The 13,198-nt window shown below is 39.6% G+C and overlaps 1 protein-coding gene across 2 annotated transcripts in view; it reads right to left on the reverse strand.

Moving 5' to 3' along the window:
- Nucleotides 1-677: 677 nt before the first annotated feature.
- The window catches only part of PPHLN1 (periphilin 1), a 73,085-nt gene continuing 60,564 nt past the window's right edge, over nt 678-13,198 (reverse strand). For both annotated transcript variants that reach the window (XM_082309784.1, XM_082309783.1), the window contains exon 10: nt 678-3,115. In XM_082309784.1, coding sequence (XP_082165910.1) covers nt 2,906-3,115 — 210 coding nt within the window. In that variant the 3' untranslated portion in view covers nt 678-2,905. The remainder of the gene's footprint in view (nt 3,116-13,198) is intronic.

A 13,198-nucleotide genomic window follows, 5' to 3' on the forward strand; every position in this document is an offset into this window, starting at 1 on the left:
GACTAGAGAGTGGGCACTCACCAACCGTATGAAATTTAACAAGAGCAAGTGCTGGATTCTCTACCTGGGACGGGGTAATCCTGGTTATACGTACAAACAGAGGGATGAGAGGCTGGAGAGCAGCCCTGCAGAAAGAGATCTGGGGGTTTGATGGCAAGTTGAACATGAGTCAACACTGTGCCCTGGCAGCCAAAAGGGCCAACCATGTCCTGGGGTGCATCAAGCATGGCAAGGTCAAGGGTGGTGACTGTCCCACTCTGCACTGCACTGGTGCAGCCCTACCTTGAGTATTGTGTGCAGTTTTGGGCACCTCAAAAGAAGGACATCATTAGAGCGTGTCCAGAGGAGGGCGACCAAGACAGTGAAAAGTCTCGAGGGCAAGACTTACAAGGAGCGGCTGAGGTCACTTGTCTTGTTCAGCTTGGAGAAGAGAAGGCTGAGGGGTGGCCTCATCACAGTCTGTGACTTCCTCAAGGGGGGCAGTGGAGGGGGAGCTGCTGATCTCCTCTCTCTAGAGACCAGCGATAGGACACGAGGAAATGGAATGAAGCTGCATCAGAAGTTCAGATTGGACATTAGGAAAAGGTTCTTCACTGAGAGGGTGGTCTGTCACTGGAACAGGCTCCCCAGGGAAGTGGTCAGGGCACCAAGCCTGTCAGAGGTCAAGGAGCATCTGGGCGATGCTCTTAGTTATATGGTTTAGTTTTAGGTAGTCCTGTGAGGAGCAGAGAGTTGGACTCCATGATCCTTATCGGTGCCTTCCAACTCAAGATATTCTATGATTCTATGATTGTAAGCTTAGGTCTTACTTTACAGAAAAAGACTTGAAAAATCAGATACTTTTATCATAGTAAATTTAATCAGACTTCTAACAAAGGAGACTCCTAACAAACTGTACAGTAATAATGGACATTTTTAATCAAAAAATATATTAAACATGATTTCAGTATTTTTTCGTTAGCATTTCTAACCCAAAGCAGAAACTCTGCTGTAACACCCTGAAGGCTCTCAGTCCTGTAGGCAAGTTGTAGTTACGCTTCTGCCTCAGAAAAGACTTTGCCTGTGGTTTCATGACTGATCTTGGTAAGCCAGGTTGTTGCCAGAAGGGGCAGGTCAGGTCTAGCTACTCTGCCACAACAGGTTGCCTCTCCTCCCCTCTCGCCCTCCCCAAATTAGCATCCTGTAGGATCCATGAGCTGATTCCCACTCACTGCGCAGCCCACACAATCCCAGGTGCCAACAAGGTAAGTTGCAGGTCATCTCCTTTGAGCAATGTGAACTCTCAGAAACCAACAAAAGCCAACTGCAAAACCACACCCTACTGACATTAAAACTAATCAGGCATCTCAGGAATCTGATATAATATGTATTTAATATACCATATCACGATTTGCATGTGTAAGATGCTGTGATAGATACAGTACCTTGTAGATGCAAAATCATTGCTATTTCATTTACTTTTCTGCAAACCATCCTGATGAAATCTGAGAAGCTATCTTGAAAAGGGGGCTGAACTCAGTGACTTTTTCATTTAAAAATAATGTACAATTTGGAAACGGTGAGTTTTAGTCATTAGTCCTTTTACAGAGTTTCACGTGTTTTTAAATGCAAATGTATACAAAATAATCATGCTTATACTTACCTCTTTGTGATTATGACTCAAATTATTCCTTTCCTAAAATGTTCATAAAAAAACAGTACCTTATTAAATGTAAAGCTGGACACAATCCAACAGTCAGGATACCGCCAATGAGTCCTAAATATTTTTCATCTCTGAAAAGTAATCACATAGCACTGGCAGGCTTGTGACTCTCCTCAACCACTGTTCGCCAACTACAAGTCGCTCTATCAGGTCAAAAGTGGCTCCAGACATTACACAGAATCACCTAGGTTTGAAATGATGATGGATTTGGGGCCTTAGGGTTCACCTTCACATTACATCAAATCCAAAGCAACTTGGAGTTACTAAAGAGACGGTCCTGCTCGCTTGCCTTGCCTCACCTGGCCACCCTAAATCCCTGTGCCTTCTTGATGTCGGAAGTAAAGATTACACAGCCTCCTAACTGTTAAAAATAATGCATGAAAAGTGGTGAGAAGGTGTAAGGGGGGAAGGGGAAAGAGTAGAAGAAGGGACCTTTCCCTGCTCAGTGGCTGCCTGCAGTTAGTCTGTAAGGTGTAGTCAAAAACATAAAGAAAACATTTAGTTGCAAATATTGACAAAAAATTGAGTTCATCCTACATAATACTGCTTACTAGTAATGACTCACGATATGAAAAACACCAAAATTTAAAAGGCATTGCAGAACCTGCAATTAGAGCAAAAATACAGCACTTTTTATATCAAGTAGTTAGAGTTGCTCTGGCAGTCAGAGACTAGAGATAACCCCTAGTGTAATTTTACAGAATGAATCCGAAGTTTAATTTTAAACTATAATAAATAATTTAAATCATAGTTGCAAACAATTTTGCAAGTCTTCCCTTCCTATAGTGTATATGAAAACAAGACATATTTCTGCATAAGTTGAGGAATGAAGAGCTGCTTCTTGTTATTTTAATAAAAAATACAGTGTTTGAAGTTACACTTATAAACATCAAAACATAAGTGTACATCCATCGGACTGAACATTTTTTCCTAGGTAACTGTGTAAAGGTTTCAAAAATAGTTTGCCACTTTACAGCATTTTTTAAAAGAACGTCCTTTCAAAGGAATATATGTCAACAAGTACAGGTAGGAAGAATACAATTGAGGAGACCACAGTGAACAAGATATATCCACCTGAGCTACTATGAAGGAGTGCAGGCCTTGGGTTCAAATCTCCAACAAGATCTCCTCTTTCCCCGCAAAAAGCAGATTTATGTATTATGGCATACACAATGCAGAGGATCTAAAAGCACGCTTTTGTCCTTAGTATGAGCCCTCTTTGAAGGGTTCTGATAGATCTTGATTGGCAGCATCGTACTGAGCAATGAAATGTTTGAGTTCTTCAATGCATCGCTCACCTATTTCATGCAAATTCTGCCTCAGGGCAAACTGAATGGACTTCTCTAATGATGGATCTTTATCAATTAGCATCTTCACTACCATGCCAAAGGTTTCACAGTCTTGTCTGTAGACCTAGAAAAAACACATTTTAGAAAACGATTAAATGCAAAAGACTCTTTACATTAGCACACCAACAGCCCTCATTGAGTTAGGTGCCACTGCAGATCCAAACCAAACAAAGAATATTAGATTTAACACGAATTTCAACTGTAGGACATATTTGCCTTTTCCTCTCTTCTGACCTGTGCTAACACAAACGTAACTAGTTCAGAACTATCTGGATACAAGAAATAACTCTTATTGAAAGAAATGCCTTAAAAAGAGAAATTAAGTTCCTCCTGCAGCAATATTTAATAAATAATGGCAGAGCAAAATGCAAATGCTAAACCAGATTTTCATTGCAAATATATGTAAAATTAATTTAACCGTGACATGTCTAGCAATCTCAATCTTTATACAAAGCAACAATAACTTAGTTTGTGATCTTTCCTAATACTTTAAATACAAGTTACGTTTAAACAACTTCACCAAATTATGTTTATTTGTTGGATATCTGTTTTTGTCAAAGTCCTTGACAAATACGACTTTAATCAGTTTAACTGCATTGGTGATTCGACCACTAAGGATAAGAGAAACCTTGGCAGCGGTTTGCATGAACCCGTCTGATCTTGTACTGCAGGGAATGAAGAGTTTACAAGTCAGTTATGTACTGCAGTTGAGGAGAAGTAACTTCTCGTTATCGCTGCAAGTGTTTTTCAAACAAACATCTGACTATGCTCTTAGGCGGTTTTCAAAGAGAGTCAGTGGCCTTTCAATTATTTTTTTTTCCAAATTCCAGCTAAGGTTATTAATCTAACCATCCACCAAAAAAGGAACTTGTCAAATTCTGCCAACTGCCAGATGCAGTCCATTTTCACACCTCTTTGGCCCATTTCCGTTTAGAAAATACACTGGCTTTTTGAATGAAGATAACTCCGTTTTATATCTCTGTACATTTTTTAGGAGAAAAAAAATATCTAAAATGTTGATATTCCTCAAAGTATGATTATTTTTTATTATTGTGTGCTTCTGTTAGAACTTGTTTTTTACAGAGATGTGTGACCCTTTCCTCCCATATTTATTTATATTGAGGACACAAAGGATACAACTGTATATAAGCAATTCCCCATTAGTAAAAAAGAAAGGAAAAAAAACAAACAAAAAACCCCCCACAACGAAACACCATCACACTGTTTTATTCATAAGGACCAGTCCAAAGGCAGCTCAAGCATATTCATGTCAGAGAAGCAGGGGAAAAAAAGTACATTCTGCACACAAATTAAATTATTCTCAGAAACACAATGATTTAACATGATACCTTTAATAAAGACAGTTCTCAAATGTTTGATAGTATATTCTATAATAATAGTTTAAAATGAGACCCACTTTTCAAACACTGGTTAGCAAATAAAAGAAAATCTTTTGGAAGAAACTAATTTTCAACAGAGATTAAGAAGTCAGAAAGAAGAGTGCAGCCCAAAACGAACTGGAGCTAAACATCTTAAGTGTGGAAATAGTGTGCACATGGCATTTTTTCTGAGAGGGGGTTTGTCTCCTGCTTTGTGTTTAATTCTTTGGTAGTAAAATATCAGCAAGAAACAGACTCTCAGAGTCCATGCTCCACAGCAAGTGAAACACGGTACTTGCTAAGAGAACTTCAAACAGAGCAAATTTGGGTTTCTTTTTTTCTGACTCTTTCCAAGGAAAAAGCTCAGGAAGAATTGCTGTATCTGATTAACCATATGACAGACAGATGGTATTTCACTTTGGATAACTCTGGCCTTTCACGTCCTTGCAGCATGCTTGCTAGCACCTTCACAGAACGATTTCTGAAAGATTTTTTCTCCCCAGAGCCATTATGTTTTGGGGGAAATAGTTCAAAACCTTTTTTTTTTTTTTTTTTTTTTTCTCCTTATTGCATCTCTATTTGTCCTATTTTATCACCTTTGAAGTGGTCAGACCAAGGATGTGTGAATGATCTTCCACAGGTAAATGAACCCGGTAACTGTCAGTCTTCAGAGGATGCTGTGCAACACCGGCATGAGTGAAACCCTGACGCTAATCGAGAACACAGACACATCGCCCCATCCTCTGCACGGGAAGGCTCCAAAAGCTATAACTGAAGGAAATGCTCTACTTTTAATTGGTCTTCAAATTAATGGCAAATAGTGCTATCTGCTATTTCTCTCACACACCACAAAGAGCTAACCCAGATGAGATTCTCTGACCCTTAGCATATAAATATTAGCTCAATCTAAGCACATTTTTCTTCAAAACTTTCACAAAAGAAGACTTGGAGGATAATCAAGAGAGCCATCGTTGCCGCTGCGTCTGGAGTCAGAAGTCACTTCGCTGTCACAACTATCTGGAAACTAAACACCTTCATACATGAGATGAACTTTTTCAATACTTTCTGACAAAAGACTTAAAAAAATAGAATTGGCCTAAAATAGGGGAAGAGGGCGAAGGTGGAGCAGGAAGGCAGTTCTAACAACAGAAAACAAAGGAAACAGCTCAGCTCCTCCAACAACAATTGAGCAATTTTCCCTCAAGAAGCTTTCTACCCCAGCTGCTAATTCTGATCCCCCTTGTGCAATCTGCCTCCTTCTCAATTGTGCTGATAAACCTATTTGTATAGCTGCGACGTAAATTGCATCACTGAGATGATCCCTTTTAAAATTACTTCCTCCCCAATTAATGTGATTCAGTGATTCAATTCTAAAACCAGATGCATCAGCACAACTGAAAGAACTGTGAGCCACAGTCGTGAAGTGAAAATAACTTCATAAACCAGTTTATATCTGAAGCCAGTGCACGACTAACAACCTCAGAGAGAAGTTACTATGTTTTGCTGAAGGGAGTAGAGACTATAAATTACAAGAATACCAACTACTGCTTAATCAACTATTTGAAAAAAATACAACCAACTACTTGACAAAAATTGTGAAAGCACTCAAAGCTCTTGAAAAAGAGGATGGTGGTGTGGCATATTAAAATCCATCTTCTCCAGAGAAGAGAAGGAGGCTATTTCTGGAAAATAAGCTGAGAATGGGATGCTTAAGGAAGAGAGAAAACTGCAGAAAAGACTCCAAACAAGCAAAAAAGCTCTCTGTCGGAGAAAAATACTGGAAGAACTTGTGACCCAACAAGGTTTTAAAATATCCCCGTCTTTAAAATTCCAGCTGATACGGATTTTGAGCTCAGACCACGGAAAGCTCATCTGTAAACATCTGGAACTAAAACCTGAAAATGATTCCATGTGTGGGGAAAGAAGAAATAACATTTTTATCTTGAAAAACAAGAAAGGAAAAGATACCAAAGACATGATTATTCTGTCTGATATATATGTCAGGTAATCCTGAAAACAGCTAAAGCCATAGGGTGATCATTTGCCAAGGCCACAGCACGCTTTTATTCTCTGACCTAAGCTACGGCACCAGCATAATGGAAACAACGTGTAACACTTTAGTAAGCAGATGAAGGAGAAGCAAAAACAGCTGTTCTATTCTCAAATATATATTTATATTTATTTTATACCCATACACACACAAAATATATGTATAGTCTTGATTTTCCTACAAATGAGAAGTATATAAGCTGAATTCATGTTCTCTTTGAAGAGTTTTCCAAAAATCAGCACATCTGGCATCTGTAAGTTCAGAGGATCACAAATATGCCTACTTTTATATTATTCTCATGGCATTTTAGCTCTTCTGATTCTTACATGATAATAGCATAGAAGCTCTGGCTGAGATCAACTCTGTGCTAGTCTCTGTATAAACACTTAGGCTTTGTCTAGATGCAAATCTAAAGGCGTGATGCACCTGCAACGTTAGTGAACACTCATATATTTGAGAAAACTAAACCAAAATTTGCACTGTTAGACCTGTTTAAATATAGCTAAGAGATATTTACTTCCAGATCTAGCTAGAGCAATGGAGATTTAGTCCCCTAGGTTGGAGGTGATCATCAGCTGGAGGTGATCGAGCCCTAGAATTCACCAGGTAGAACGAAACTTTTGAGAATTCCCTAATCTGCATCAGTGCAAAGTTTTCACAGTTAACCTCAAAGCGCCATCAACAGTGAATTAAATTACAGTGTAGGACACTGACATGGAAGCGATGAAGGATACCGCACATTCTCTTCTTCCAGCTCAGCTTTGGGACATTAACCTCTGGTGGGAAGAAGAGGGGCAGAAGCAAGCAGATGAGGACTGCTCATTTCTTAGACTGCTACATCCCTCCTGCGATGATCATCTAAAAATGGTCTTGGCTTAAACCAAAGAAAACATATTGAATGGTTTAGGTGATGGGTGGAAAACACCATCACCAAAATGTGGTTGCACCTCTGAACTCTGGATGTGGACGAAGTTATACCTAGCTAGGGAATACCTTGACGACATATCTACTACTCACTGACAAATTCTGCATCGTTTCCTCTCCAGCCTAGCACAGCCCCATGTTCTTCTCCAAAACTATTCCAGAGCTGCCTGCGTATTTTGCACAACAGAGCTGTTGGACAACATAAATGGTAATGAGAACAAAAACTAGAACTTAAGACGTCCTCCCCTGCAAGTGACTACAGTCTGCAGAAGAGTCAGAAACTTTGCCATCTTGGTCTCAAAGTCTTGCATACCTGGCCAAAAAGGAGCTTCATTTCAACAGCAAGAGTAGATACAATATTCAAGGGGGACAAGGCCAGGAAAAAGAGAGAGTTAAAATGGAGATATTCACAACCCTTATTTCAAGCCATGAACGAAATTTCCTCAGCTTAGCTCTACAGTCTCTGCAAAGAAAGGCTTTTTAACTGCTCAAGGGAAAAATACAGCTTCTGCTCTAAGCAGCCTTTGAAGAAGAGGGAAACAAGACAGAAGTTCCCTGATAATTGGAAAGACCCCCAAGAAGACTGGTCCCACCAGGCTACAAGTTAGCCCCTGTATCTCCCATGTCCACAGCTGGTAGAAAGTACAACTGAGTAGCAAATGGGAGATGCAAATTTCCCCTCTCTCTCAGAAATGACTAAACTGAATCTTCACTTCTCATTTCTCAAAGAACTGTTCTAATGAATGTGCTTTATTTTATATAAAGGTAGACAACATTAACTACCTTCTCCAGCTATGGTTTTGAATGAATATGACTGTGGCACTTTTTTTGAATGCTCTTGGCTTTATACACATGTAAAAGCCTCTTGAATAGGAATCAAGAGACTCAGGCATGCAAAGCTCGAGCAGCTTTATGCAAGAGATGGGCAAATTCATTTCAATGCAGAAGGTGGTACTTCTGCTCACAAAGGCAAGCAGGACCACCAGGCATGACAACCATATCCATTAAGTGGATGTGATGATTTAGCAAGTGAAAATAATGCCCATGATTTAATCTGTAATTTCCAATCCCTTGCTCTTTTTCATCACAATCTTTCCTGCATTTTTGAGTATTCTTACCATTCCATCCATTTACAGATTCATCTAACACTCTCTCACCCCCAGCAGCATTCCTTCTTCACAGCAACACGACACAACTCTCGGCTCTCTGAGCAGCTCTGCACCCTATGTATACAGCCCAGCATCAGTGCTTGTGAGTCAGTGCTCGGAGATGCCTGTTCTCGGCTCCTCACCCAGAAAGCCAAAGACCCTCAAGGCCCAGTTCACATGAGGGAAGGAGTTAGGGTTGTGGCTCAGAAACCACGTTAAACAGCCTGCAACCCTTAGATACTAACTCACCCTTGAGAAGATCCAACATGCCCAGCAATCACAATCTTGTATCTGTGATTCATGCAAGTATTCATTTAAAATATTATCTTTCAGAAGACAGAAACTTTTCAGTTAGTAAGGGCACATTTCCCACAAGTATCAAATACCCCATGCAAGGAGAAAAGAAGCAACATGCTCACTGGTAGTTGTTTGATTTCTGACAAAGGTAGAGCTTGAACTTGCAGAGCACAAGCATAGCACCAGTTTGAAAGCCGTACCACATCCCCTCCAGACACCCCGTTAATGAAAGGGCAAACTGCCTGAAAGCTCTCTTGCTTCAATGACGCCCCAGGGCTCCTCTACACCAGACAGAGGTAACAGCTTTTGTTCCCCCAGCTACACCGCGATAGCTAGGTTGGTATAGCCCTCTGGTGGTATAAGCCAGCTTCTTATTTCCCCTCCTCAGCAGACCTAAAATAAGTCTGACAAAGCACTCTTCTGTTAACACAGCCACATCTATGCCAGGTTTTCTGGCATGGGTAGACAGACTATGAGGTATAATTTTTCTTGTACTCCTAACTAAGAGCTATGCTAAAAGATTTTGTAATGTAGACCTAGCTCTAAGCTGACTGCATATGCAGTAAGATTTTGCATTATAATTGTGCATGTAAACTCTAGCAAATTGGGAAACTACTATACACTGCATGACTTCAGTACTGCTGGTATCAAAGTGTTTTCCTTGCCAAAGACATCTTTTAAAAGGAATTATTACCTCTCCCCAAATCACTACTTTTTAATTTATTTACATACTATCTTGGATCTTTCTCAACCATGCAAATTAGACTTTATTAACCTACCCGAAATTTACTCTCCTCAAGTACAATAAGCTCATCCTCTACTGAAAGAGTACAGAGAAATTTTCATTACTGCAGCGGCAATGTAATTGTACTGTTATGTTTATGAGCACAATATATAAATTTATAGCTCCATAGTGCAAAGAATGCTCAGAACTGTCATTAAACCACTTGCAGACAATTCCCATGATCAAGACATTTAAAATTGGTTTTCAACCAAGATGAACTATTTTTCATGGTTACACAAAGCTAAATTAACAAATTTAGTACTTGGTTACAATAGTGGTATACAATTTTTAATTATAAAATATCAACAAGTCTACTCCATTCCTTTCTTAAAAATGCACTAACAATTTTGCCTTGAATCTATGTAATAATTTCTGCACCCATTAATCAATGTGTTTATAGACCAATTAGATATTCATTGAAATGCAAATTGGAGGAAACAAGTTATTTAATCTACTATGTAATAATGACCAATTTCATGTTAATTTGCTACTTACTGAAGATATGCAAAATATTAAAGTTATTTGCACTTAAATGCAATTCTGCCTCCCTTTCCATTGAAAGTTTCAAGCGCCTGGTTTAATAGATTTCATCGGCTTTCAGAATGTAAGCCCACCATTTCTGGCATCGAAATACCTGACTGAAAAGGTCTGCTGGAAGTCCCTCATGTGGAATAGATGCTGATAGAGCCATCATTTTACAAGAAGCGTGAATTCCAACTTGAATTCTGCTTTGCCCTCAAGGACCAGGACTGGCGAGGTGGGGGGCAGCGGGTGAGCACAGTGCAGCAGGGACAGGCGCTGGGAGCCGCAGCCCCTGGGAGAGGCAGCTGAGGCCACCCGGCTCTGAACTCCCCAGGAGCTGGTCGCTGCTCCCTACATGGGGCCACAGTGTTTCTGTCCAGGTGGTCCACAGCATCTTACTTCTAGGACACAGCATCTCCTGCCTGCGTTTTTGTTTATTCCTTTGATTAAACTAATTTGAAAGAGGAAGATGCAGTCTAAAACAATGCCACCACAAGGCTTCCCCCTTCATTTTGAAGTAGAATTCTAGTATGAAAAGAGACGAAAAGTGCTCTGTAAAATTAGGGGGTGGGTGTCTATGTCTACAGTAACAAATTCTCTGCTGAGTTTGCGCATACGTGTTAAAGGCTGAAAACCCTCAAGAGTTGGCTTGGGCCCTGAGACACAACTCTGGTCTTTTCCATGCTGTGTAATACACCGGGAAGAAAACACACGGGTCAAATTATTTACTTGCATGAAACCATTATCTCCAGTTTAAGCTCAAGACATCATCTGGATACTCCTTTGCTTCATATCATGCCCCTGGTGACACCTCTGCAATTACAGTGAAGTCACGGGGTTTGCACAGGGTGGAGCCCGTTGCAGCTCAGGGGAAGCCTATGACCGGCTCCGGTGTGCGATGGCTGCAGGAGCGCCCGAGCAAAGCCATGCTGCCTTGTCTTCGGCACGTCAGCCTCATCTTCCTGCGACTTCTGTTGTGCAGGGCTCTGCCCCCCAGCAATAATACTTCTAATCACCTTCCCTGTAGAGACGCACCATCCCTCCTCAGCACCTTTCTTCTTCCCTTCACCATCCAAACAAAAAAATACATGTTTCTGTGCATTTGCTCAATGCTTACAAAGCAATCTAAAGATGGAAGATACAGTTTTGTATGACACTGTTGAGCAGAGCCAAAAAATACTAAAAATAAAACGTAATTAAAAGACAAGTCTTCAACAATTGTAGTAAGTGTTCACAGCTCGTCACACAACAAGGACAAATCCGTAGAGCACAGCTATAGAGTCCTGAACAATCATAGCAAAAGCCAACCAAGTTGGTACTATTTAGAAAACTGTTCACATGAACTATTGAACTGTCTCAGCTCTCTTTTAAGTCAAAGTGAACAGGGAAAGCACCGCACACAAAGTATTCAGCACAGTGCAAGATAAATCTTAAAACTGCTATGACTTGCACCGCCTGGCAATGAAATTAATATCTGGAGAGTTCAGCAACAGAGTTTTCATTTATGAAAACTTACATTTTCCAAGGTACTTACAGTTCCCCATCATTTTAAAATTACTACAAGCCAGCTTTCAATAAGAAGCGAGACGTTTACTTTAAATATATTGCTAGGAAATCCATATATTTACTTTAATAATTTTTAATACTACAGTGGAGGACTTTAAGCGAATGTTTAAATGAACAAGAACTGATCCACAACAAAAATGTACATGACGATACACTTCACTTAATGTTACATTTTGGCAAGAGCAAGCGCATTATTACTTCTTCAAGAAATGTCTTGCTCAGTCAAGCAGAAGTAGCTCCCATGTGGGAGAGCGAGGACTATTATGTTACATGGTTTTACTGGAGATAATTCTTTACTAAACCAATCAGACCACATAATAACAGCATTCTAACACCAACTACAGGCCCTTGGAGACCAGTTTGTGTGTGGCCTAGATTTCATAGGCTTCTTTACAACAGATGTGTTGGATGAGGGTAGTGTTACTTCATATATTAACTTGTGTGTTCCTTAGGTAAAACAGCAGTATTTTTAAGTTCTACCTTTTACATATTCTTCTAAGAGAAAGTGTGTGCCTTCTGCAAGCAGATGATAAATCTGAATTCAAACAATCCATAGCAATTACAATTCATCAGTTTCTAAACCTCACTAGAAGTTCAGTCTCTTAAAGATATATCAATGACATCTTTTCAGGTCATGTATGAGAATATCCAGCTATATGTTTAAAATGCCCAGCTACAAACAACTGTGCAGCTAAGTCAAAAAATTGTCTGAAAGAGCAACAATTTATATATCTATTAGTTTCTCTTTCTTCTATAATGACCTTCAAGTCTAGAAACTGCATTGTCATAGGACCATAAATGAAAACAAAATCCTAAAAGCTCTCCTCTCTGACAGATGCTAAAAAAATCCCATTACTTGAAATGCACCAGTTCAGGATTAAACAGGAAATAATCAGCTTTATGCCAAAGGAAGGACCTCGCCCTGCAACTTTTTATTTATAAAATACTGAATTGATGGAAAGCTATTTCCTAAATCTGCTCCACGGTAAACTTATTGCTCCATCCAAAACAGGAAGGGTGAAGTTTATCTACAAAAGACTCTATGTTAATTCTCTTGTTAAAAATGCTTTAATAGCTTTCAGTTATGTCCACTGACCATAAAGGAAAGCGATACTCATTTAAGCTTCATCAGAACGGGCTGTATATTAACAGCAACAATTACATGACAAACCAGTCTTCCTTGGTATAAAAAACACACTAATATTTTTGTACAGAAAGTACAGTAGTTTAAAATCCACATATATGGACTGTGTTGCAGTCAAGATCAGCAATGATGCATTTGCTTTTACCAAAAAGTGACCTGTGGTGATTTAGTTTTCCCTCAACAGAAGTCTTCACACTTTCAATTTCAACAAATATCCTCAGCTACAAATACTCTCAGATTCAACATTCTGCATTAAGAAGGCTCATTTTTGTTAATGGGCAAGACAGAATTTTATCCTGACATGTGGATCACCTGTATTTTCTTCAACAGTAT

Source organism: Platalea leucorodia (assembly GCF_965183815.1).
Source record: "Platalea leucorodia genome assembly, chromosome: 4".
In the NCBI taxonomy this organism is placed as follows: domain Eukaryota; kingdom Metazoa; phylum Chordata; class Aves; order Pelecaniformes; family Threskiornithidae; genus Platalea; species Platalea leucorodia.